Source organism: Amborella trichopoda, chromosome 10 (genome assembly GCF_054954075.1).
Source record: "Amborella trichopoda isolate Santa Cruz 75 chromosome 10, AtrichopodaSantaCruz75HAP2 v2.0, whole genome shotgun sequence".
Classification (NCBI taxonomy): Eukaryota; Viridiplantae; Streptophyta; class Magnoliopsida; order Amborellales; family Amborellaceae; genus Amborella; species Amborella trichopoda.
In genome coordinates this window covers 5,637,917-5,664,706 of record NC_142345.1, presented here as the reverse complement: position 1 = coordinate 5,664,706, position 26,790 = coordinate 5,637,917, and the positions used below count along the sequence as shown (strand labels likewise).

The 26,790-nt window shown below is 36.9% G+C and overlaps 1 protein-coding gene across 2 annotated transcripts; it reads right to left on the bottom strand.

Annotated features, from left to right (window-relative positions):
* Positions 1-13,580: 13,580 nt before the first annotated feature.
* On the bottom strand, positions 13,581-26,254 carry LOC18435748 (uncharacterized). Of its 2 annotated transcripts, none has more exons than XM_006845774.4 (3): positions 25,069-26,254; positions 17,599-18,056; positions 13,581-14,759 (listed from the first exon to the last, which is right to left on the bottom strand). In XM_006845774.4, exons 1-3 carry the CDS (start codon positions 25,724-25,726, stop codon positions 13,671-13,673), a joined length of 2,205 nt encoding a protein of 734 aa, XP_006845837.1. In that variant the 5' UTR covers positions 25,727-26,254; the 3' UTR covers positions 13,581-13,670. The 2 variants fall into 2 exon arrangements, with proteins under 2 accessions (XP_006845837.1, XP_088705538.1); XM_088849412.1 differs by having other exon boundaries at positions 13,581-14,749.
* Between the last annotated feature and the right edge of the window lie 536 nt (positions 26,255-26,790).

Sequence of the window (26,790 nt, the reverse complement as noted above, 5' to 3'; positions counted from 1 at the left end):
CATTTTGTTTCACTTTTTTGGCTTTATATTCAAAACATGGTTGACCATACAATCCAGCATAAACTTATGCATCAGGTATAAGAATTAGTCACATTTTTTGTATGCCTTTGCGTTTTGATGTGCTTTCAAGATGTTAACATTTTGGAATAACATCATTTTGTATGGTTTTGTGTCCATTTTGGAATAACATCATTTTGTATGGTTTTGTGTCCATTTTGGAATAACATCTTTCAATAAAGCATTTCGATCATCTCTCTCAAAAAAAAAACTTCTATATGCAAATTCAAAAGAAAAAAAAAATTGGAGAAATTTGGCTAGTAACTTTAAAAAACTTCTATAGTTAAATTTCTTGTTTTATGGCCAAATTTAAAGAAATTTGGCAGGTTGGCAAATTTAAAAGAACAAAAAAAAAAGTTTGATGAAATTTGGCGAAGAAATAAAAAGTTGAGAGAAATTTGGCAAGTAGGATTAAATGAAATGAAATGTACTGGAGGAGAAGTTATGTAAATGTATTGGAGGAGAAGTTATGTAAATGTATTGGAAGAGAAATTATGAAATGTAGGGAATTATGTAAATGTATTGGAGTAGAAATTATATTGGGAGAGGAAAAAATTATGTTGGGGTATTGGAGGAGATTGAAGAATTAAATTAATTTTAAAAAGTTTTGAGAAAAAAACAATGCAAGTACACTGATTGATGAATTAAATTAATTTAAAAAAGTTAGCACTCTGATTCGATTTGACAAATGATTATTTGTGACTGAACTTAAGTATTTTAATTTTTTACGAAATTAATTTTAAAAAGTTAGTACACTGATTTGACGAACGATTATTTGTGAGTGAACTCAAGAATTTTAATTTTCAATTTCACGAAATTAATTTAAAAAAGTTAGCACATTGATTTGACGATTATTTATGGGTGAACTCAAGTATTTCAATTTCTCTGTGAGTGAACTTAAGTATTTCGAAAGATATTTCTCTTTGAGTGAATTTTTTTGTGAGTGAATTCAAGTATTTTAAATTTGACGATTTTCTATGAGTAAGAACTCAAGTATTTTGAATTTGACGATTCTCTACGAATTTGACGATTCTCTGTGAGTAAAATCAAGTAATGTGAGTGGATTCAAGTATTTCGAAAAATATAGTATTTTGAAAAGTATTTCTATGTGAGTGAACTCAAGTATTTTGAATTTGACGATTCTATGTAAGTGAAATCAATTTGACAATTCTCTATAAATGAAATCAATTTGACAATTCTCTATGAATTTGACGATTCTTTGTGAGTGAAATCAAGTATTTCTTTGTGAGTATTCCTACATTTTCTCAATGAGTAAAATCAAGTATTTTTGTGTGAGTATTCCTACATTTTCTCAGTATATCCTGGCAAATAATTCTCTCTGAGTATTCCTACCTTTTCTCAATATATCCCAGCAAGTATTTCTCTATGAGTATTCCTACATTTTCTCAATATATCCCGGCAAGTATTTCTCTTTGAGTATTCCTACATTTTCTCAATATATCCCGATTTTTATATTGAAACAAAATGTCCGAATTTGTGAAATCAATACAATTACAATATGAAATTCCGAATAAAAATCGTAATAAGAAACCTAGAATTCTCAATATATCTCGAGATTTATATTGAAACGAAATGTCCAAATTTTTTGAAATTAATACAATTACAATATGAAATTCTGAATAAAAATCATAATGAGAAACTTAGAATTTGACGATTCTTTGTGAGTAAACTCAAGCATTTCTCTGTGAGGATTCTTACATTTTCTCAATATATCCCGGGATTTATATTGAAACGAAATGTCCAAATTTGTGAAAGCAATACAATTACAATATGAAATTCGAATAAAAATCATAATAAGAAACTTATGAATTGAAAGAGTTAGACATTAGATTTTTTAAACGCATATTGTGAAGTGGATTGATATTCACTCAAGTATTTCGAATTTGATGATTCTAACTCCAGTATTTTTCTATAAGTGAACTCAAGTATTTAGAATTTATCAGTAAACAATAGCACAAAAAAAGAAAAAAGAAAACCAATAAATAGATGAATCTAAATCTGTTTATTTTTTTTTTGGAATTAGAACAATAGTTACAACTGTGGTTGCAGAACTAAAAAAATAAATCTTGGATATCAATTTTAGTAGAGAACCCAAAATATCGATCTTAAGAGAGAACTGAAATTCGTTTATTATCCCTTTATTTTTTTGGAACAATTGCTATAAAAGACCCCAAATTCGTTTATTATCCTTTATTTTTTTGTACTAATAGCTACAACTAAAGTGGCTGCAGAACAAAAAAATAAAATGTTTTGGAACAATAGGTGTAAGAGAATACAAATTCGTTTATTATTTGTTTATTTTTTCGGAACAATAGCTATAATTGTGGTTGCAGATCCAAAAAAATAAATCTTGGATATTTGAAAATAAACCATAGCTATATTGTGAAGATGGACCCAAATCCGTTTATTATTAGTTTATTTTTTTTGGAATAATAGCTATCCGTTTATTTTTATGGAACAATAGCTACAACTGTGACTGCATGTCACACCCCAAGAATTTACAATACTGTTATTCCTGAGATGTGACAGACAAAACATATATACATCTATTGATAGGACAAATTTACAGTGGCGAGGTCTTACAAAGTAAATAAAGAAAGCTAGCACAACAACAGTATCTTTCAAGGTTGATCTTGACTAGCACTCAAAATGAATCCGCAGTTATCCTGAAAAATGTGTTTACCATAGTTTGATGAGTTTGGCTACTCAGTAAGTGGTCATAATAATCCTAAAAATAATCATGATTGAAAGATATCAATATTTTCCAAAATGAGATCTATTAACAGAAATGCATCAACAGTTTCATTTTCAATAAATGCATAATTAAGTATAATCCGAGTAATTGAAATGCTTATAACACTTTTAACGGCAGTACATAATTCAAAGGATTTCACAAAATACCCTACTGGCGTCCCAAGTAGGTCACCTATATACCCCATCAGCGTCTTGATGGGTCCACTTAATCCCTATCGGCGTCCCAGATAGGTCCACTTAATCCCTGCAGGTCCACTTATACCTCACCGGCGTACCGGATGAGTCCACTTAATCCCTACCGGCGTCCCTGATAGGTCCACTTATACCTCACCGGCGAACCGGATGAGTCCACTTGCGTACTTAAATTATTTCTAAATCTCTTTAAACATTCGAAAGCAGCAATATCATGTACTCAATATATCACTGAAATCATTAATATGAATTTCACTGAAACCATTAATAACAGTCACTTTCAATAACATTTCTAAAATAACCAATCAAATATTTTGGGCTCAAATTTAGAAAGGTAGCAGTTCGTAAAGACGTTCTAGCATAATTGCCAATTTAATATATATAGAAAAATTCTTATAGAAATTCAAGAATACGGAATTATCACAATTTATGGGATATCAATTCACAAATAAACATTTCACAACAATACTATAATCAATTGAAAAAATGTCAATTTTTTTAAATAATAAGGCAGTCATTTGCACATGAATTTTACAATGTCTAAATATTCAAAACAGTAGAAAGAAATATCACAATTTTACTAAAAGCAGAAATATCACATTTATTTTTAACAATAGACAAGAAAAATAAATAAATTTATTTTTTTCATAATTTACAGCATTCAAAATTTCTAACATAGATAAAATATCACAATTTTTATTAAAAAGATTATTTTTCAAGATAATGAGGTCACGTGCGCATAAAATTTATCGCGCCTAAAATTCATGATAATAAGCAGAAATAATTATTTCATTTCATTTTTAAAAAGAATGGATTATTTTTCGAGACAATGGGGTCACTTACACACAAAACTTATAAAATAAAGATCCTGGATGGAAATATCACTATATATTAAAAGCAGACTATTTTTCAGAAAGACGATGTCACTTACCCACAAATGTTTGAGAGAGAGCTTCCGATAAAAAATTCGGTTCGAGAGAGGAGTTCACTGTGTTTCGACCAGGGAGAAAAATCTCATAAGTTTTCTAAGGTAGGAGTCCTCATCTCTCTGAATTTAAATTCTACTAATATATTATTTTATTCTTTTATTACGTTACTGGTGTGAGCGTTAGCTTACGCTTTAAACGACTAAAGCCCACGTCCTTTAGTGGACGTGGCAAGAGCAAAGAAGCAACAAAGCTTTTAAACGAAAAGCTTTGAAAAGTAGAGATGGTCCCTAAGGACCATCATGTTCAAACGAATCATCATGTATTAAAAGTTTATTTTCTTCTTTTTTTTTTTTTTTTTTTTTTTGTTTTTTTTTTCAAAAGTTTAGGATTGTTACACTGCATAACAAAAAAAATAAATTTTGGATATCTGGAAATAAACAACAGCGACAACTATGGAGATAGTGCATTAAATAGATGTGCGATTCTGTTTGCAAGGGAGCTATAAAAAATAAATCTGGGATATCTGGAAATAAACAATAGCTAAATAAATCTTGGATATTTGGAAATAAACAATAGCTACAACTCTTGGATACCTGGAGATAAATAATAGCTGGAAGTAAAAAATAGCTAAATAAATCTTGGATTTCTGAAAATAAACAATAACTATAGCTCTTTGATATCTGAAAATAAACAATATCTACAATTGTGGAGATGTGTTGCTTTAAATATATTTGCGATTTCGTTTATAAGAGAGCTATTGGTGGCAAAAGATGGGTAAAGCTACGATTTTTTTTCATGTCGTTTATTAAGAGGTAAATTGTAGAAGACAGGTACAGTTAAGATTTTTTTTTATTTCACCCCGATTATCCGTCAAGCGTGCGATTTGTTTATAAGGGCAGCTATTGGTTACAGAAGATGGATAAAGCTATAGTTTTTTTCATGTGGTTTATTATCCATCAAGCGCGTAATAGATTTTTCATCCTTAATAGTGATTTAATCTTGGTAATGTTTTTGACCGTAATAGATTTCTTAATTTTTGGAAAAATCTTGGATAATCTTTTTCCATTTTCTTTACCATTAAAGTGTACGAAATGTCATATTTACATGTAATCTATTTTCATGTAATAGATTTCCAGATTCCCAAATAACCGTTATTTCAAGGTGTGATTACCTCTTCTTCTCCACCCTTTTACCATGTTCAGCCAAGAGTTTTGGACTAAAAAATTGCATCCGCTGTGTTGTATATTTCTAAACTAAAAAATTGCATCAAAATGCATCTTCTACTGCTAGAGATGTAGACTATGAGACAGTTGTGGTGAAAATCAATCTCTCTCTTCCCTTGTTAAAGATGTAGATCGTGAGAGAGGTGAAAATCAATCTCTCTCTTCCCCTTGGCTGGTCTTATTTGTTCCTATCAGTGTTTTAAAAGCTGATACCCCCTAGGCCCCAAGGGCAGAAATAGGGAAAATTTGAATATTTTTTCAAAATTTAGGGTTTTAAGTTCATTTGAAAGCTAAGCCGTGTTTGTGCCAAGTTTAGAGAGAGAGAATAAAAAAAAAAAAGATTGTCTTGAATTTTTCAAGATCAAAGGGTTACTCAAAGTTAACCAAAATTGATCAAAACATCACCCATTGGTACTATATTTACTTTTTGGTATTTTGCAAAGTTATTAGGAGGTGTTTTAGAATATTTGAGCATTTATAAATCTTTTAGGTGAAAGTTTGAAAATTGAGCAATCAAACTCAGTTACTTAAAGTAAGTGATTTTTTTATTACTTCAGCATTTAGTAATTTGCATTATTTTTTAGATGTCTTCTTCGAGATCTAATAGGAGTGGTGATCCCTATTGGAAATGTGGTTATAACCCAGATCTTAATGACAAAAATTACATAAGATACAATTTTTGTGAAAATAATATAAAATGGGCATAAACCGGTTCAAGAAATATCTTGATCCGTTTATTTTTTTGGAACAATAACTACAACTGTGGTTGTAGAACCAAAAAAAATAAGTATTGGATATCTGAAAATAAACAATAGCTATAAATGTGGAGATGAGGTGTTTTAAATATACGTGCGATTCCTTTTGCAAAGTAGCTATAAAAAATAAATCTTGGATATTTGAAAATAAACAATTGGATATCTGGAAAAAAACAATAGCTACAACTCTTGGATATATGGAAAAAAACAATAGCTACAACTTTTGGATATCTGGAAATCAACAATAGCTGAAAATAAACAATAGCTAAATAAATCACGTGATTTTTGGGGAAATCTTCAATAATCTCTTTCACAGATTTCCCGATTTTTTGGAAAATCTTGAATAATCTTTTTCCATTTCCTTTCCATTAAAGTGTATCCGAAAATTTTGTATTTAGACGTAATCTATTTTCATGTTATAGATTTTCAGGTTCACAAACCGCTTGCAAGGAGAGTATTTACCGTATTCTCTCTCCATCCCCACCTTTTTACCATGTTCATGCAAGAGTTTTGGACTAAGAAATTGCATCAGCTACATTATATGTTTCTGAACTAAGAAATTGCATCAATTGTAATAACATGTTCTACCGCTGTAGCTACATTGTATGTTTCTGAACTAAGAAATTGCATCAATTGTAATAACATGTTCTACCGCTAGAGATGTAGACTGTTGGGACAGTTGTAGTGAAAATCAATCTCTCTCTTTTCCCCCTTGGCTGGTCTTATTTGATCCTATGAGTGATTTAAAAAAGCAGACTGTCCAGCGCCTAGGCAGGCCGTCCAGTGCCTAGGCGTGCCGCCAAGGAGATCCGAAAGGCCCGCACAGGCCAATCTAGGCAGTCCATTCTTTGGTGGCTCGGCCGCCCAGGGCCTTTACCGGGCGGAAATCCATTTCGGTGGTGGTAAATTTGTCATTTTTTCTTGTTTTTAAGTCCCAAAATTTAGGGTTTTAGTTTCATTTGAAACCTAAATCTTGTTTGAGTAAAATTTAGGGAGAGAAAACCACAACAAAATTAGATTGTGGTGAATTTTTCAATATCGAAGGGTTTATTCAAACTTAATCAAAATTGATCAAAACATCACCCAGGTACTATATTTATTTTTTGATGCGTTGCAAAGTTATTAGATGGTGTTTTAGAAGATTTTGAGCATTTAAAAACATCTTTGGGGTGAAAGTTTGAAGATTCAGCAATCAAACTCAGTTAGTTAAAGTAAGTGATGTTTTTTATTACTTTAGCCTTTAGTAATTTGCATCATTTTTGAGATGTCTTCTTCGGGATCTAATAGGAGTGGTGATCCCGGTTGGAAATATGGTTATAACCCAGATCCTAATGATAAAAATCTCATAACATGCAATTTTTGTGAAAAGATATAAAAGGGGCATAACCGGTTGAAGAAACATCTTGATCCGTTTATTTTTTTGGAACAATAACTATGGTTATAAAAAAAATAAAAATAAATCTTAAATATCTGAAAATAAATAAACAATAACTAAATAAATATTGGATATCTGGAAATAAATAATAACTACAACTCTTAGATATTTGGAAATAAACAATACCTACAACTGTGGAGATGGGGTGCTTTAAATATGCAAGGGAGCGTTGCAGATGGGTACAACTAAGATTTTTTTTGATGTGGTTTACATGTGGTTTATTAGGAGGTGAATTGCAGAAGATGAGAACCGCTAAGGTTTTTTTGATTTCACACGATTACTTGTCAAGCATGTAATTGATCTTGAAGGTGGTTTTTGGGGGAATCTTTCTCACGGTAATAGAATTCTTGATTTTTGGAAAAATCTTGTATAATCTTTTTGCATTTCCTTACTATTAAAGCGTACCCAAAAATGTCATATTTATGTGTAATCTATTTTCATGTAATAAAGTTCTAGGTTCCCAAACGGCCATTGTTGCAATGAGAGTGTTTGCTTCGTCCTCTCTCCCCCTCCCCACCCTTTTATCATGTTTATACAAGACTGGGCGATCCATCCTTGGCGGCTGCCTAGTGCCATGTTCATACAAGATTGGGCGGTCCATCCTGGGCGGCCGCCTATTGCCTTGGGTTGTCCAGGGCCTACGTCCCACCTAAGAGCGGAAATCCATTTCGGTGGGGGCAAATTTCCACGAGCAGAAATCCATTTCGATGGGGGCAAATTTGATCATTTTTTATTTGTTTTTAAGGCCCAAAATTTAGGGTTTTAGATTCAAACCTAAACAAGCCAAATTTTAGAGAGAGAAAACAGATTGTGGTGAATTTTTCAATATCAAAGGTTACTCAAAGTTAACAAAAATTGATCAAAACATCACCCATTGATACTATATTTACTTTTTGATGTTTTAAAAGATTTTGAGCATTTAAAAACATCTTTGAGATGAAAGTTTGAAGATTGAGCAATCAAACTCAGTTACTTAAAGTAAGTGATTTTTTTTATTACTTTAGCCTTTAATAATTTACATTTTTTTAGATGTCTTTCTCGGGATCTAATAGGAGAGGTGATCTTGGTTGGAAATACGGTTATAACCCATATCTTAATGTTTGTGAAAAGGATACAAGGGCATAAATCGGTTTAAGAAACATCTTAATCCATTTATTTTTTTGAAACAATAGCTACAAATGTGGTTGCAAAACCAAAAAAAATAAATCTTGGATATCTGGAAATAAACAATAGCTACAACTATGCACATGGGGTGCTTTAAATATATGTGCGATTCTGTTTACTAGGAGCTATAAAAAATAAATCTTGGATATCTGGAAATAAACAATAGTTAAATAAATCTTGGATATTTGAAAATAAACAATAGCTACAACTCTTAGATATCTAGAAATAAACAATAGCTGAAAATAAACAATAGCTAAATAAATCTTGGATATTTGGAAATAAACAATAGCTACAACTCTTGGATATCTGGAAATAAACAATAGCTATAACTGTAGAAATGGGGTGCTTTAAATATATTTCCGATTCTGTTTGCAAAGGAGCTATTGGTGGCAAAAGATGGGTAGAGCTAAGATTTTTTTTGATGTGGTTTATTAGGAGGTGAATTGCAGAAAATTATTCTTTCTCCTAAGGATAGACCAACCGAAGGGCTCACCCCCACCAGGTGGGCTGGGCCATTCAAGCATAAGGAATTGGATACGGCGATAGCCCCCAATCTGAAAAATATGCTTTCAGAAAAGCAAAAAGATTAGAAAGGAATTCATGCACTCTCTCATAAATCGAAGAGACCATATCTATCTATTCCGAATTCAAAAGTTCTTCCATTACTGAGGAAGACTGAATCGGGATCTCTAACTTATTGACTCAGTTCGTCATACAACTATGATTTTTTTTTTATTTCACCCCGTTTATCTATCAAGCGTGTAAAAGAGTTTTCACTCGATTGTTTGGGAAATCTTGGATAATCTTTTTCTATTTTTTTACCATAAAAGTGTACCTGAAAGTGTCATATTTACGTGTAATTTATTTTCATGTAATAGATTTTCAGGTTCCCAAACGGCCCTTGTTGCAATGAGAGTGTTTACCTCGTACTCTCTCCCCCTCCCCACCCTTTTACCATCATGAAAGAGTTTTGGATTAAGAAATTGCATTAGCTACATTGTATGTTTCTGAACTAAGAAATTGCATTAAATGTGATAACATGCACGTTCTATCGCTAGAGATGTAGACTGTCAGACAGTTGTAGTGAAAATCAATCTCTCTCTTTTCCCCACTTGGCTAGTCTTATTTGTTCTCATATCAGTGATTTAAAAAGCGGGCCGCCTAGCTCCTAGGCGGTCCGAAAGGCCTGGCCATTTCCCCTAGGCCTAGGCGGCCAATCTGGACGGCCCATCCTTGGGCGGCCGCCTAGGCGATACGGAAGCCGCCTAGCGCCTAGCCTTGGGAGCCTGCGCCCCGTCAAGGGGTGGAAATCTATTTCGGCGAGGGCAAATTGGGTCATTTTTTCTTGTTTTTAAGGGCCAAAATTTAAAGTTTTAGGTTCATTTGAAACCTAAATCTGAGCCAAATTTAGAGAGAAAAAACTACAAAAAAATTAGATTGTGGTGAATTTTTCAAGATCGAAGGGCTACTCAAACTTAACCAAACATCACCCATTGGTACTATATTTACTTTGTGATGTTTTGCAAAGTTATTAAGGGGTGTTTTAGAAGATTTTGAGTATTTAGAAACATCTTTGAGGTGAAAGTTTGAAGATTGAGCAATCAAACTTAGTTTCTCAAAGTAAGTGATTTTTTTTATTACCTTAGCCTCTAGTAATTTACATTATTTTTTAGATGTCTTTTCGGAATTTAATAGGAGTGGTGATCTCGGTTGGAAATACGGTTATAACCCATATCCTAATGATAAAAATTGCATAAGATGCAATTTGTGCGAAAAAGATACAAAAGAGAGCATAAACCGATTCAAGAAACATCTTGCCGGCATCATAGGGGAAAGGGGAAAGGAGTTGTATTGCTTCTGGTTTTGGGAGTAAGAAGCCTCGGGTTAGAAACCCTATGGATAGTTTATTATGTCGGCCTGACCTTGAGATTGCAGGAGAGAAAACAAAAATGCAAACCACCATTGAAAATATAATCAAGAAGGAAGAGAGAGATAGAACTGCGTATTATTTGGCTACATGGTTTTATGAGGCGGACATTCCTTTCAATACTGCTTGCTTGAGCAACTTTTATGCTGCAGTAGAGGCAATTGGCCAATTTGGCCTTGGGATGAAATCTCCAACCCCATATGAGCTTTCAGAGCCTTTTTTAAAAAAGGCAGTGAATACCACGACGGAAGCTGTAGAACTTAAGAAAGATGCTTGAGCTCAGTATGAGGTTTCTCTTATGACTGATGCTTAGAGTGATAGGAAGAGAAGAAGTCAAATGAATTTGCTTATGAATTGTCCAGTAGGGATTGTTTTTTTGAGGTCTATTGATGCCTCTGATCATATCCATGATGCCCATTACATATTTCAAGTGATAGAGAAGGGAATCAAGGAGGTTGGGGAGCATCTTGTTACAGACAATGCTGCTCCTAATGTTGCTGCATCTAATTTATTGCGCATAGCTTATCCTATAATCTTTTGGACACCATGTGCAGGACATTGTATATACCTCATGCTTGAGGCTCTTGACGGTTTAACCGAGATATCAGGTGTAGTGAAGAAGGCCAAGTATGTTACGAATTTCATTTATAGCCACCACATTACCCTCAGTATGATGCCTAACCTTTACAAAGAAGAAAGCGACTATGAGGCCTAAGGTCACGAGATTTGTGACCTGGTACTTATGCCTAGATAACATACATTCGAGGATAGTGTACTTGAGGCAAATGTTTACCTTGGATGAGTGGAGGGCATACAAGTGGTCTAAGGCTCAAGTTGAGAAGAAGGTGATAGATATTATACTTTTTAAGGCTTTTTGGCGAGGGGTGAAAGATGCTCTTAAGGTATTTTTTCCTCTTATCAAAGTCATTCATATGGTTGATAGTGGCAAGCCTTCTATGGGCTATATATATGATGCTATGGAGAAATGCAAAAGTGAGATAACTCAAAATTTCAATGATGCAGAAACCCGCTATAAGCTTGTTTGGGAGATTATTGATGATAAGTGGGATAAGCAGCTGCATCGGCCATTGCATGCTACTGGTTATTTTTCGAACCTAGCTTTGTTTTATATTGACAATGATATACAACAAATGATACAATTATGGATGGATTTAATAAGTGTGTAGATGTGCTAGTCCTTGATCTTGAAATGCAGGACATTATATGCACTGATGAGCTAATAAATTATTAGTACTCATTAAAATCTTTTGGGAGTCCAATGACGATGAGGCAAATGACCAAAATTAATCCAGGTATTAAATATTATTATATTAATAACATTCTTAAGTTCATTTTCATCAAGTTCAATTGTTCAAGTAATCAAGTATTTCTAATATGTATTTATGATTTTTTTTTTATTTCTTTGCAGCCCATTGGTGGAGCCAATATGGGCATAGTTCTCAAAATTTACAAAAGTTAGCCATTCGGATCTTAAACCTAACCACTTCTTCATCCGGTTGTGAGCGCAATTGGAGTACTTTTGAATGGGTAAGGCCATTAGGGTGATTTGTATAATTTTATAAATAATACATGAACCATAGATATTAGATTTTAATTAGTTCACTTTCATATTATTTTGTTAGATTCATACAAAGAAAATGAACAAGCTTGAACCAAAGAAGTTCAATGACCTTGTCTATGTCAAGTACAATCGATTCTTGAAAGACATATTTACTAAGAGAGATAATAGAGACCTCATCAGATCAAAAAATATGAACAATGTTATGGAGTGGTTAGTTGATAATGATGAGGTCTAAGGGCATGAAAGATTGACATAAGACATGGTTATGGATGCTTCAAGGACATCAGTTGACCCTCCTAGGGCCACTAGAGCTTCTGCATAGAGAACAAGGGTGGAGGAAGAGAAGGAAGAAAAGGCAGATTCACAAGAGACGAAAGAAGACGAGTCACAGTATGTCGAAGAGAGTGACGACTCCATTGACTCCGATGAATATGATGCCAATGCAGCCGACCCAAGATTTTTTGATGATAAATGAATGTTGATTGTTGAATAATTATTAAACTTTGTTACTTTGAAGTTTGAACTTTGATTGAAGTATTGTGTATTGAACATTTGAACTATTGAAGATTCTTTGGAGTCTTCAAGTATTAATTTCATAGTTTTATAATTTCGTCGGTTGGCATTTTTTAAGTTTTAATTAGATATGGATTGTGGAGTATGAACCGACTTATGGATTATGGTTATGCTTATGGAATGTGTACTAAATGCTAATATGTAGTATAATTTGATATAACAGATAGTCTGATACTCAAATAACTGCAGAATACTTATTTGGATTCAACTGGATTGCAGAATCTTTATTTGGATTCAATTGGACCACCCAAGTTCTGGGCGCCCCACCTGTGCATTGGGCGGCCTCGACCCCCAATCCGCCTAGCACTTTTTAAAACATTGGTTCCTATTTGTCTTCTCAAAAACTGAGATTTTTCTATCCCCAAAAGTGCATTTTCTTTGGTAAAGCACAACATGCAAACAATTGGTATTGAAATGTTTTAATGACTGAAAATTGTTTCACGCGGGCTGAACTGCATTTCTACACATGCGACCCAGAAGAATAAAGCATCCATCGTAAAGATGGAAGCAAGTAGGTGGTCCATTTAAAAACAATGGAAACTAAAGGTTCAAATGTTTTTTTAATGAAGTTATTATTTTTAAATTTATTTATTTTTTCGATCTTCATGTTAGAAATTACATATTTTTAAAAATTAAGTCCGAAAATTCATTTCCAAAAATAGATTTTTAAGAGGCGCCGCTTTTCTACATGTGCAGGCTTGTCCTGCATGCTAACCGCATCCTTTAATGATTGTCTGCATAGATCTCTCTCCCCCCCCCCTCTCTCTCTCATAGGTCTTTGCGCCAAATGTTTGATGTCTCACCTGTCTGCTTACAGTGATGTTAATTTGAGGACCTTTGTTGTGCTGTGAAAATGTTCACTTGGTTGTTTCCTCCGCTAAAACTGTTTCTCTTCTTTTGGGGAGCCTTCTTTCTTTTTGTTGGGAGTATATTCTCTCTCTCTTAATTTTCTTTGACAATGCGAAAGCTTCAAAAAATGAATGGTGATACTTTATAGAAGAAAATTAAATTAAGTACACATCAAAGTAGGGATGGATAAGCGAACCCATCCAATGCTCTCATTTCCGTAGTGTTTCATCCATGGAAAATAGTATCTTCTGAGCATTATGCAGAGCTGGTGAACCCCTTTTTGCTCTTTCCACAATGTGTTGGATCAAGAGCTTGCTCACCTCGTCTTCCTCACTATCACTGGACCCTTCATCAGATCTTCCACTGCAACTCCCTGTCTTAACCTTTTCCCATGTCTTTATCTTCTCTTGAACCAATCCTTTCACATCAATTGAGATCCTTTTCGGGCACGGAATCCCATCTCCATTTAATCCCTGTCTAAATTGGGAGAAATGGATTTCTTCTCTTTCGTCTTTTACACACTTTAACCAATTGGTCTCTTCTCTCTGATCTTTCATGGCCTTTAAAAAATGAGTTTCTTTGCTGTCCCCATCTCCTCGGATATTTAAGAAATAGGTTTCTTCATTCTCATCACCTGTTGTGCCCTCTAAGATATGGATTTCTTCTTCCTCCTCACCTGTTGTGCCTTCTAAGAAATGGATTTCTTCTTCCTCATCATCTCTAGTGCTCCTTCCGAGATGGGTCCCTTCTATCTCTCCATCTTTTGTGCTCTTCAATTCTCCCTCGCCATTTTCTACCTGTGTTATGCCCATGTTGACAAACTCCTCGTATGCCTCAAAACCACTATCTGCTCCCTTTGAAGCCCACATATCTGTTTCTCTGGTTTTCTCAGGATTATTAATGCTAATTGGATCGTATCTATCTCTTAGCTGATCAAATTGGCCTTGGTAGTTCCATGTAGGGCTCTCTTGCGTGGACGAAACCTCGCTACTGGAGAATAACTTCTGACCAAAAGATACGTCTATCTCTGGGCGATCATTTTCTAGGCTCTGAAGCCTCTTTTGGCTGAGCTCAAGAGCTGTTTCTAGCTCTACGATTCTCTGTTCAAGCCTTGATTGTATGACTTGGTGTAGGCGTACGCTGAGTTCACGTGGAGAAACTGCATGACACAGAGACTGGGGTGGTGGGGTGACCGACTGAGTGCCATCACGGTTAGAGTCAGTTGTGTCTCCACCACCACCAACCATGTCAGCTCGTAGTTCTCCATGGACAATATCTGCCATACAATCTGGATCAAGCTGCATCAGAAGAGAAGTTTATGCAATATTTAAAATCATAGCATGACACAAATGCTGAAGAGGGAAGATATTACATGGACACATACATTAAGTGTTGGATTTCATGAATGGAGGATTCCCTCAGACAAAAACAACAGGAGTGTGGCCACATACAAAAGTGATGCAATTTCTTGAATGCACAAAGCGACCATCTCTCTCTCTCTCCATTAACTGGTGCAATATCTTAAATGGAGAAGTCCCTCAAAAAAACAATTTCTTGACTGGAGAATGCGGCTACATACATCAAGTGACGCAATTTCTTGAATCCAGAAAGTGCCATCTCTCTCTCTCTCTCTCTCTCTCTCTCAATACAGGTGGCCAGAAGTGCAAAATACTGCAAAATGACGACAAATAAAAATAGATTTTTAGTGATCATCTCTGTTTCACTCCACGTTATAAGGTAACTTTTTCTTAATGTTGGAACCCTGTGACTATGCCTTCAGCATTTATTCTTAAACGTGCTTTCAAAGAAGTCAACCACATTGGAAATCGGCAATCCGGATTGGGTTCAGTAGAGGACCAAACCAATTTCTTTACAGAATAGGGAATCGGTTCGCCAGGTTCTGTCACAAAACAATAACATTCTTTCAAAAGAATCAGTGATCCTAGTCAGAAGGCGATTGTCGCCCAATTTAATTTTTTAATACCTTTCATGTTTTAAGGTTTTAAGACGCTTGAGAATCGGCCAATCCAATTCAGAACCGCCAATTTGGATCATCGTAGGCTGATTTGGGACCTGATCCTGGGTATTTGAAACATTGGTTAAAACTATCCATGTGACGATTCGAACCTCAACGGTCACTAGCTTGAATCCACATGTAATGAGGTAATAGAAGCTTGCAACTAGCTCATTGTTTCAAAAAGCGGACCGCCTAGGCGGATATCCCTGAGCGCCCGCCTGAACCCACCTAGGCGGCCGCCCAGGGCCTGTGCCCACCCAGGGGGGGAACTACGGCTCCTTGAGAGTATTTTTGAGTCATTTTTTTAATACTAAAGAGGTAAAATTGTCGGTTTTAGGTTCACGTGAAACTTAAAACCCATCAGAGGCTATTTTAGAGAGAACCCAAAAAAAAAATATTTCTACTGGGCCACTCAGGGCGCCCGCCTAAGAGCCGCCTAGCGCTTTTTGAAACACTGAAGTAGCTACTGCTTTATTCCATCTAACAAGGGCAAGCAAATAAGATTCCCAATTCATTTCCCCAATTGCAACATAATCTGACAATCAAATTGGCTACAAGAAAAGGTTGGTTATACGTCTGGGAAAATTGTAGATCACCTCCAAAGTAAACTTTCTAGACAATCTCCCCCCAACCAAGCTTTTTTTCGCACCTTCTACCCCTAAACTCTGTTTTGTACCAAATACCCCCCCCCAAGGCAAAAAGTCATTTTTTGGACAAAAATGCCCTTTCCCCGTGCTTAAGAAATCATGTTTGGTTAGACATTGAAGAGGACAAGGTTGCCGGACCCTACTACATGGTATTGCCGGAATGAGGCTGCACATTGTCGGACCCATTGCATGATACTGCCGGCTTCACGGACCGAGAGAAAAGTGCTAGACCGCGTGAAGACGGATCAAGCCACAACTGTCGGACCGAAACATGGATGTGCCGGACTATTTGAACAAGTTGCCAGACCCCTTGGTTAGAGTGCTGGACCGTAGACAAATCATGTTGAGATGCCGGACCGAGATAGGTGAACGCTAGACCAATAGACGAGAGATAGTGCGTGGGGTTGTGGGACACTTGGGGGTGATAGGTGCATTTTTGTCCAAAAAAATATGACTTTTTGACTGGGGGGGTATTTACTATAAACTTGGTTTTTGGGTAAAAGTTGCGAAAAAAAGTTTCGTTGGGGGGGGGGGGTTGTCTAGAAAGTCTACTTTGGAGGGGTATATGCAATTTTCCCAATATATAACCTTACCATTAATATTTTCATCTCAAATATCGACTTAGTCCTTCAAACTCATAGACTAATGCACCAAGTGCAGCCCAACAGACTCAAACTAGTTGTAGATAACAGAAATCAGAAGGCAAAGGACTCAAAATCTGAAGGAGATACTCCAAAAGACGTATGTTACTTGAATTAATGTCATACGACAAGAAGGCGGTTGTGTCACAATCTCGCCCCAATGGGTTCAGATACTCTCGACATAGTTTATGAGAATTAATAACCTAGTACAGAGGACTGCCCTAGCCTCTTAAGTCTAGGATCAAAAGCTCTATATACAACTTCTACGTGGGTCATCGCCTTCCTGAATGCTAGAATGCATTCTCCAGTGGTCAGCAGTTTTACATTGGCAACAACACGGCAACCAAAATATTATAGACATGGTGTGATGTTTGTACAAAACAATAAAGCCACAAAAGGATACGACTCCACAAAAGGACATGTCATATCAAAATTATAAAATTACATTTAAAACAAGACAATTAGAGCAAAATTATTTAGAACCAATTTTTTTGTAATGGTTCAGCGCTTTTAAAGCCATAAACGGATATGAGTCCACAAAAGGACATGTCATATCAAAGTTATAAAATTATATTTAAAACAAGACAATTAGAACAAAATTATTTAAAACCAAATTTTTTTTATCCATGAGATATAATCAACATGTGCATAATAAAATTGTGCCAAAACAAAGTGATCAGAGGCTATAAATGTCATTTTTCTTTTGGCAGAAAATAAATGTTGTTGATTTTTCCTAAGACATGCAAAACACTCAATATCACATGCGTAGTTGAAAATTTTATTAGCTGTTCATGCTTAACGAAATTTAAATCCTAATAAAAATTTAACTTACCTCATTAGGGCCAGAAAATCTTCTTTGATGGGCAGATGTATTTATGTTTAATTCCAGTCTCTCCAGTTCCGCCTCAAGCTCTGCCTCTATTTTGCTCATATAGTTGGTATGCTCCTCCCTCTTCTGAAAATCTAATTCGGCATGCTCCTCCCTCTTCTGAAAATCTAATTCTTTCTCATTGGAGCAAGATTGATCTGGTTTCTGATCAGCGAGAGAAGTTGATGGTCTCTGATTTACAGAAGAATCATTGTTTTCTTGATATGGAAATGCATCACTTGTTAGCTCCTTCAAAGTCATTGAATCTTTCATCTCCAACTCTTCTTCTAAATCTTGAACTAAGTTCTCACTCTGCTTCAGCAACTCATTTAACTTGTCCACCTCTTTCTTAGTTGAAAACATAGTGGACATCACACCAACAACAATCCCACAACAAAAGAGAAGCCATCCATCACTTGATCCTGCCATGACAATTTTGTCAGAAAAGACCAATGCCAGTTATGGAGCACGGAACAAATTGTAGAAACACGCTTTTTTTGTAGCGTTTATCGATTGGGTTGTAGTGAAATAATTTTAAGACTAGTTCTCACAAGTGGGAAAGGATAAAGCAGTTGGAAGCAAAATAAACAAGGCATTTACAATTTTCTTGAGTTAGAAAAGTAACTGATTAATGAATAAATTCATGAAAGACCAAGCAAGTCCCTAAGCTAATGCCATGACATGAAAGATTCACTGGTCTAAAATTACAATTGCAAACATAGATTCCAGGTTCAAATCCCATGCTTAATTACCCTCCAAGAGCAAGACCTAAAGCCATGAAAGCCAATCAAGGATCTCAGGGTGCCTCCCCACATATTCTCAGTCTTGATTAATGGCAGTCCCATAGGCTACTTACAGGTCTCCAGAGGGCAGCTCCAAGGACACCCCTTATCACCCTTTCTCTTTACTATAGTTGCCAAAAATTTTCAGCAGATCAATTTTGATCAGAACTTGATCCGAGGTGTCAATTCCTAAAATAGAGGCCCATCGATCCCACTTACAGTACACTGATGATACTTTGGTCTTCTGCAAAGCCTCTCCCAAGCAGGTTGACAAAATTTGGGTGTTTCTCAGGTGCTTTGAATTTGCAACTGGTCTCAAAATCAACATGCAAAAAACAAACTCATGGGTATTGAAATTTGGGGTGGAAACTAATATGAGGTTGGCTGCCAGACTGGTTTGTGGCGTAGAATTGTCGTCAAGCAAATACCCTGGATTAACTTTGTGCACAGGAAAACGTAGAATACACCAGTGGAATGGCGTAATTGGAGGGTTTGATTAGCCTCCTGGAGAGGGCACTTATGATCTTTGGGTGGGAGAGTTACACTTATCAAACCCACCCTTTTTTAGCATCCCAATCTTTAAGCTATCCCTCTATCAAATGCCAATGTCGATAGTTAATAGATTATAGAAAATGATGAGCAACTTCCAATGGTCGGGGGCCCATCTAGCCAAACAATGCATCTGGTTAACCAGTCCACTGTATGCAACCCCAGAAAGCAGGAGATTTGGGTATAGATTGATTAAAGACAAGAATACTGCCATGTTAGGCAAGTGGATTTGGCACTTTGTGACACTTTGAAGGAAGGTCATCCATCAAAAATATAGATCACATGAGTATGGTTGGTTGCCAAAGGCCACGCCAAGCCCTGGACGTCTGCAGCATGGAAAGGGGCATTCTCGGCATACTCTCCCTTCGCTACCAAGATTCGCTTGTTACCAGAAACTGGCGATAGAGTTCGAGCATTGTTGATCAGCTCCCATCTTTATTCTCGCTACACTCTAACTATCCATTCTCCCTTGCCGAGGTTATAGAATTGTTGGGTGAACACCAAGTATAGATCCAGCTGTTTGGATGGCTAGCCATATGAAGAAAGATCCTTTGGACCAGTTACAAAAATTACGAAAGCGTGGCTTTACCACGCCCAATCGATGCATCCTTCGCAAAGATATTGAGGTTAGACAACCTTTTCCTCACCCTGCTGTGAAGCCAATGTTTGCAAACATTTGGGGCAGAATGGGTAGTGTACTATTGACCAACACTTCTGGGCATATTTCTCACCCCTCCTCCTCGGGGACGAAAAGGCAGGACTAATACTTTGGAGGGCCTCAATTCTTGCTTTGTTGTGGAATGTATGGATAAAACGTAACAGGATGACCTCTGAAGGCTAGGTAATGATTATTCTATGTTAAGGAGAACATCAAAACAGTGGTGATTGTGGGCAAGACAACCTAATGGTTTCAAATCTTAGAAGACCTCAATTTCCTACTAAACTGCGACATTATAGCCAGATCTGGTAGAATCTCAACACTAGGTCATCTGCTGGCAATCGCCAGAACTAGGCACCATCAAGTTAAAATTGATGGGTGTTCATTTGGAAACCCAGGCTGGGCAGGCGTGCGAGGAATATTCAGTGATAGCTAGGGAAACCTCAATTTTATCCTTTATAGGGACCATTTGCAATGCAACTTCATCAATGGCAGAGGCACGCACCGTCTTACAAGGCTTCAAGCTCTTCAATAGAAGTTGGTGAACTTGTTGTTCATCAAAGGGGATTTGAGAAGTACCATCAATTGCACCAATGGTGTCTCTACTTGCCCATGGAGACAGGATCTGATCTTTGAAGAGATTTTTCTGATAAATGCCCCACTTAACATTACTTTTTATCATACTCATCAAGAGGCCAATAGCATAGCAGATAGCTTGGTTAAACAGGGGACTCTTAGCACACCTATAGTGCTCAATCCACCCTGACGTGTGACACCACCTCCAACATTTATGCTCCTTTTTGACTGAGCAGCTTCTTCTTTCAGGAAGGCCCTCTCCAACTTTGTACACAGTATACAGTATACTGCAATTGGTATATGCATCACTTTAAATACCTTTTTTTCGAAAGAGGTTCTAGTAAAATTCTTTACCAAAATAACCAATATACTGCCATACATTTTAAGGATCACTATCTTTACCAAAATAACCAAGAACTTTTGATAGATCTTTGTCACTTTAGCACTTGTTAGAGCCACATGGTGTCTTAAGCTTTACCCATCAGTTCCAATAGTCTTCTTTTGAGTTTTATCTTTTCATGTAACATGTGCAATTAATTATGATCAAATATTAGTTTTCTTGCAAAGCTCAATACTTATTTGAGAAAGCTAAGGAAATCTAAAGTGGGAACGGGTTGGGAAGGAATGGGCAGAAAATTTCCTATGATCAAGATTGATCACCCACTCCACAGACACCGACCCTGTAAATACACACACTTATATTGAAAGTAATCTTGAAGATTAATTTCATTAATTAAAAAATAAAATTTTCACCAAAAGTTAACTTCTTTAATTAATAAAATGTTTCATTAATATAAAACACAAAATTACGTGTATTTGCAACGACATGCACAAAACTGGACTCTACTTCATGTATCACCTATTATCTTTACAAAAAGGTGACTGCGATATGAAGTCTTCAAGACATCATCACTTGCTAGCTGATCAACAACCGCACATGTTTATCTACTCGGATGTTTGAAAGAGACATTAAGATCCCTGGTCAACTCAAATATTTCAAAAAGAGATAAAAGGTTTGTTAAGGTCCATTGAAACTCAGTCTTCCTCAATTTGTATGTTCCTCCACTCAGGATATCTATTTCTCAGTCCCACACTTCGAGCCCATGCTTCAGCTTTGTATGTACAGTACCTTGTAGGTGATAATGAGTAGAACCTAAAACCTTTTTCTAGCTCGTTGTGAAATACTCTTACAAGAGCAGCACATACTAGGCTTCCTTTTGGACTTCCATCAAATTTCAATTCATTTTTTTTTTTTTTGATAAAGTTAATGTTGTATTTAATAAGAAACGTAATACATAAGTCCAAAGAGAGCGCCTACAAGCAGGGCCTCTCAGCCAAAAAAATGAGGAATCCTCAAAGAAGAGGTCCTGTACCAAAAATGAGGGTCTAATAGCAACACACTTTACAATGATGTACCAAAAAGGCAAAAATAGGGGTTGTAGAGAGATGTAGAACCAAAAGTGGGTAAAGATCTCGTCATAAAGAGACAAAAAGATAGTCGCAGCCTTGTAATCTAGGAACCCAAAAGTATAAAGTGGCCACGACTTGTGCGATCGCTCCTGCCTTAGCTAGGTGGTCTGCCAGGTCATTTGATTCCCTCAAAATATGCGTCCATGAGACGACTGTAGCTTTGCAAAGGTGGAAGATCTCGTCATAAATGGAAGCAAGGTACCAGGGTGGTGTACCAAGACCAGCAGCCCAAGAAATAATATTGCAGCCATCCCCTTCCACTAGGAGAGGTAGACCCCACTCAAGGTCGAACATCTTGAGGCCCGTTAGCAGAGCCAGAGATTCAACAAGCTGTGAGTCAGCATGGCCGATATGTTTGAAAAAGGGTGCTAGGATGTTCCCCTGGTGATCTCTAAACACCCCACCTATACCAGAGGGGCCAGGATTCCCAAGGGAACACCCGTCAAAATTAAACTTGACTGAACCAGGTGCGGGAGAGGCCCAACCACCATGTCGTGCTGGGCTGACGGTGTTGAACCATGAGAACCTACTACCAGTTCAAAAGTACGGAGGAAGAAGAGATGTCCCTGAAGACTTTGTGATTAGAGGCCCAAAAGATCACAAGAGTGTGAATCAAGTGAAATAAAGCAGAGGTTTCACATTTGACTCCACTTCTATCCACAGGACCCATATCATGGCTGCTATGGACGCCTTCCAAAGCAGCTTGCCAGCTTTGGGCCAAGGGGAGTCCTCGGCGAATTTGAAGAGGGCAGGGATGGAGGCGAGCATCACCCAGGTCAAGCCAAAAAGCTGCAAGAGCCTGCTCCACAGGTTATAAGCCAAGTCGTAGTGGATGAAGAGGTGAGAGTTGTCCTCTTCTTCGCTAAGGCACATGACGCATCTATTCGGGATAGGAATCCCCCTGCGTTGGAGTTGGTCCACAGTTAGCGCTCTTTCAGAACCTGCGATCCAGTTGAAAGCCTACACTTTCGGGGGTGCTATCGAGGACCAAACCTTGGACACCACTGAGTTGGGGTGGTCTATGAGTTGAAGCAAGGTATTATAGAAAGAAGAAACCGAGAAGGAACCCGAAGGAGCCGGGGTCTAGACGATACAATCCGTACCAAAGAGGGCAATGAAAGTATCATGAAGCTGGGCAGAGAGGGATATAAAATCAAGTAGTTCGGCGTCAGAGAGAAAGCATCTAAAAGACAAGTTCCAAACCCTAGTATTTCCAGCTATCGATAGTTCTTCCGAAATCCAGGAAGAAGGATTGTGGAAAGAGAAAACAAAGAGGGATATTGATCCCTAAGAAGAGTATGGCCCAACCAAAGGTTGGACCAGAATCGAACCCTACTACCAACCCTCGGGTGGAACCGAATGAACTGTTTAAATTTAAAAAGAGCTGACAGGAAAGATTTCCAGGCCCCAAAAGACCTACTCAGGGTTCTGCCCTTCGGCAGCCAGGCATCAATGGGGATTCTATACTTATAGCGAAGCCCTTGTGTCCAAAGCAGGTTTGAATTGTTCGCCAGTCTCCACCACCATTTTCCTAACAGAGCCGTGTTCTATTTCCTCAGAAGGCGGATCCCTAAACCTCCTTGATGTTTAGGTTGGCATACCCTGTCCCATGATATGAGGTGGATCTTTTTAACTCGAAATCCCTTGACCAAAGGAAGTTCCCCATCAGCTGCTCCAGTCGATTGGCCACTGTTGCAGACATATGAAAGAGAGACATAGATAGGGGTGTTGGAGAGGGTTGCTTTAATGAAAGTATTTCTTCCCACAAAAGACAGGTACCTCCCCTTCCATCCGGCTAACCAACAGTCAACTCTATCAATGACATTTCACCATTGTCTCTTCTTGGGCTTACCAATTCCCAGAGGCATCCCCAGATAGCTGGTTGGGAGATCCTCCACCTTACACTTCCAATCTGGAATCAAGGCTCTAGTTTCCAAAGGTGAGAGTGAGACCCTATCATAGTGGACTTTTCCATATTTACTTTGAAACCTGTGGCATACTCAAAACACCTCAGGAACATACATAGGCATTCAACATCCTCTACGGTGGCATCGATGAACACTAGGCATATGTAGGCATTCAAATTTCAATTTTATTGTCCCTTCCTCAGGTGGTGTCCATTTTTCCCAAGGATCATTCTTATCCGGTTAGGCCTGCTCCACACTATTTATTTCCAAATTCCACAACTGAGTATTCCTAAAACTCTTTTCTGGCTGTAGCCCAGGAGATGATCAAAGCCCTTACCCAATAAATGTATAAGCAGCGCATGCATTCTCTCAATTATCAATATTTTCCTATCAAGAGTCGATTATCAGCTAAAGGAGAGAAATATTTTCTTTTTTAACTGTCTTTTATTTATTTTACTATTATTATTAATATTAGGGAAATGACCTTTTGAGACCCTCCCACACCCATGTGTGTAGGACCCCAAAGGATCACCATTAAATTTGGCATAGATCTCTAGAAAAGTCAAGTCCCACACCCATATGATAACTTTTCTAAAGATCTGTACCAAAATTAATGGTGATCCTTTGGGGTTCTACGCACATGGCTGTGGGAGGGTCTCATAGGATCATTACTCTTATTATTATTATTATTATTATTATTATTTTGGTGGGGGGGGAGGAGAATAGACGGGAGGGAATCTAAATTTGAAATGGTTTTTGAATGAAAAAAGAATGGGGTTGGACTTTAGCCCTTTGTCCCTACCTCTTGGCTCTTGCCTCATGCTAATTCTTGGAATTCTTTTCAAGGGTTTTCCTTCCTTATTTCGACATATGCATTATAGGGTTGATTCAAACCCCAAAAAAAACAAATCTCTACTTCTCTGCATCAAGTGTCAATACATAAATTAGAGCATGGTAGTTGGTACCATGTACAAGTTCTCTGGGCCCAAGGAACTATACAAAAATTAGAGTTTACTTCATACAAAGAGAGTAATAAAACCTTAATTCTATGTCTAATGCTAAATTCATCTGTAAGCATCGGAGTTTTAATGTTGGCCAAATATATAAAGTGTATTTTAATCAAAGCAAAAGCTTAATCCAACTTATAGTCTTTCACATCAATCGACTAAGCTGAACTTTTCATCAAATGTGGACTTTTAAGGTTAATTTCCAACAAGACCAATTTTGTCAAATACATGGTTCCTTCAACAATGAAGATCAATTATCGTTCTTCCTGGTTTCATAGGATTATATACTCTGCATTTTGATAAAGTTACTCATATTTCTATTCTTATAAGCAGACACAGATAGGTTGTCAACATAGAGTGTAATTGCAGGGGAGTAAAGGCCGAAATACGAAGCAAATGTTCATAAGAAATTATTATCAAACTAAACAAACAAATAACAACAAAAAAGAATATGGCAAGTTAACAATGAAAGCTGATATCATTACCTAGTGAATGGAGATTTTTACTTGCGGGTCTATCATTCGAAGCTTTGAATCTTCCAAACCGCCTCTTTCCTTTTTGACGCTTCCTTGTGATATGGTTCTCTCTCAACTCTGGCTTAGATAGAGGAGGAATTCCCATTACTTTTTTTAACGGAGGAATTCCCATTACACTTTCATTTCCTTTTGCTATTGTCCCATCTTCCTCTTGCATTTTATGTTCTAAGCTTTGAAATTGAGAAGCTGCTGGATTATTACTATTCTCACTGCTTCTACAACCATCGCTTATAAGAGCTGGTCTTGTCACCCTTAAATATGGAGATGGCAGAGGAGTGAACCCAAATTCTCCCATTTCCTCTCTCTCTCTACATAACTGAGCAATAAGACAACTCTCGAGAGCATTCACAGGCTTCACAGGAGCCCTCCACGACCTTTGCCTACAATGAAACTCCCTAGTTTTGCAGGACTTGCTCCTAAAATCAACTTCTCTAGGTGAAAATTCAGGCAAAATTAAACTTCTCTCTTCATTTGAATCTGAAAACAATTTACCAACAGACCCAGTTTCCTTCTTGCAGAACTTTGTCTGCAAACCCAACAACAGAAAACCCTTTCTCTCTCTACAACCCACTTGGGTTTCAGGATCATTGCCACTGGTTGAAGCCATTGAACAAACATTAATATCTTCACATTCTTGACCGCTCGAATTTTCAGTAGAGGAAAAACCACTTACACACTGCGTTCCTGAGATTGCTCGTTTCTCAAGATGTCGGCTCCGAAATTCTTTTCTCTTCCTATAATTCCCACAATGGTTTTCCCTAAGGTGGGTCGAATCCAAATGCCTAGAATTTTCTCTCTGTATTCAATCAGCCTAAATAAATCTACCTGGAGATGGAGCATATGGTGTTTCTCTCTCTTTATTCACGTTTTGCCAAAAGTTAGAGAGATAACCAGTACCAGCAGCTGCTAAAACAACCCATATATCCATACCTCTCTTTCAAAACCCAAAACCCATTTCACAAAAACTACAAAGATAAGAACACCAAGGCTTTCTAGCCACATTAAAACCAGGGACCCAATAGAAGAGTGAACCAAAATTTTTATCTTTCCCAAAGATTTAGGGAGATGGGTATTTGGGGTGCAAAGCAGAGAGGGAAGGAGAGTGTTAAACCACTAAAAATGGACCATTTCTTACCTGAAAGAAAGATTCAAGAAGGAGAGAGAAAGACAGGGACTTTAATGGTGGAGACAATGCACTTGCCTGCTGATGACCATGGAGATAACCCACTCCAATGCTTAGAGAGACAGAGAGCATTGACATTAAGATAACTCGATCATTTCAAGCCCAAAGAAAGCTGTGGATCCAAAAGCTCGGTGGAGCAAGGCCCAATGCCCTATTATCTAGGACAGAAATTTACTAGTGAGAGAAAATTAAGAGAGACAAATAGGTTGGCGACAGAAATTTCCTAGAGTGAAAATTAAGAGAGAGATAGGGGGAGGTTATATTTTGTATTTAGTGTAGATATTTTGTAAGGGCACCTTGAGGTAGGCCCATTTTGGTTCATTTATTATTTATTGCCATGCCTTTCCCTTCTTTTTTTTTATTTTTTATTTTTATTTGGGGCTTTTTTGTGATTTAAAATAGAAGGAAAATGATGGTTATTCTTATTACTATTTTTCTTTTCCCTCTTTTGCATTAAAAATGGAAGAAAAAAGTTTTAGGGTTTGATG

What these genes read in the sequence shown, in the direction of transcription:
- LOC18435748 (XM_006845774.4), bottom strand. Translation starts at nt 25,726, where the DNA reads ATGGCTTCAACCAGTGGCAATGATCCTGAAACCCAAGTGGGTTGTAGA. An exon ending in TAAAAATCTCCATTCACTAG is followed by an intron (nt 18,057 to 25,068) that starts GTAATGATATCA and finishes TTGTCATGGCAG; the next exon opens with GATCAAGTGATGGATGGCTT. An exon ending in GATTTTCTGGCCCTAATGAG is followed by an intron (nt 14,760 to 17,598) that starts GTAAGTTAAATT and finishes CTTCTGATGCAG; the next exon opens with CTTGATCCAGATTGTATGGC.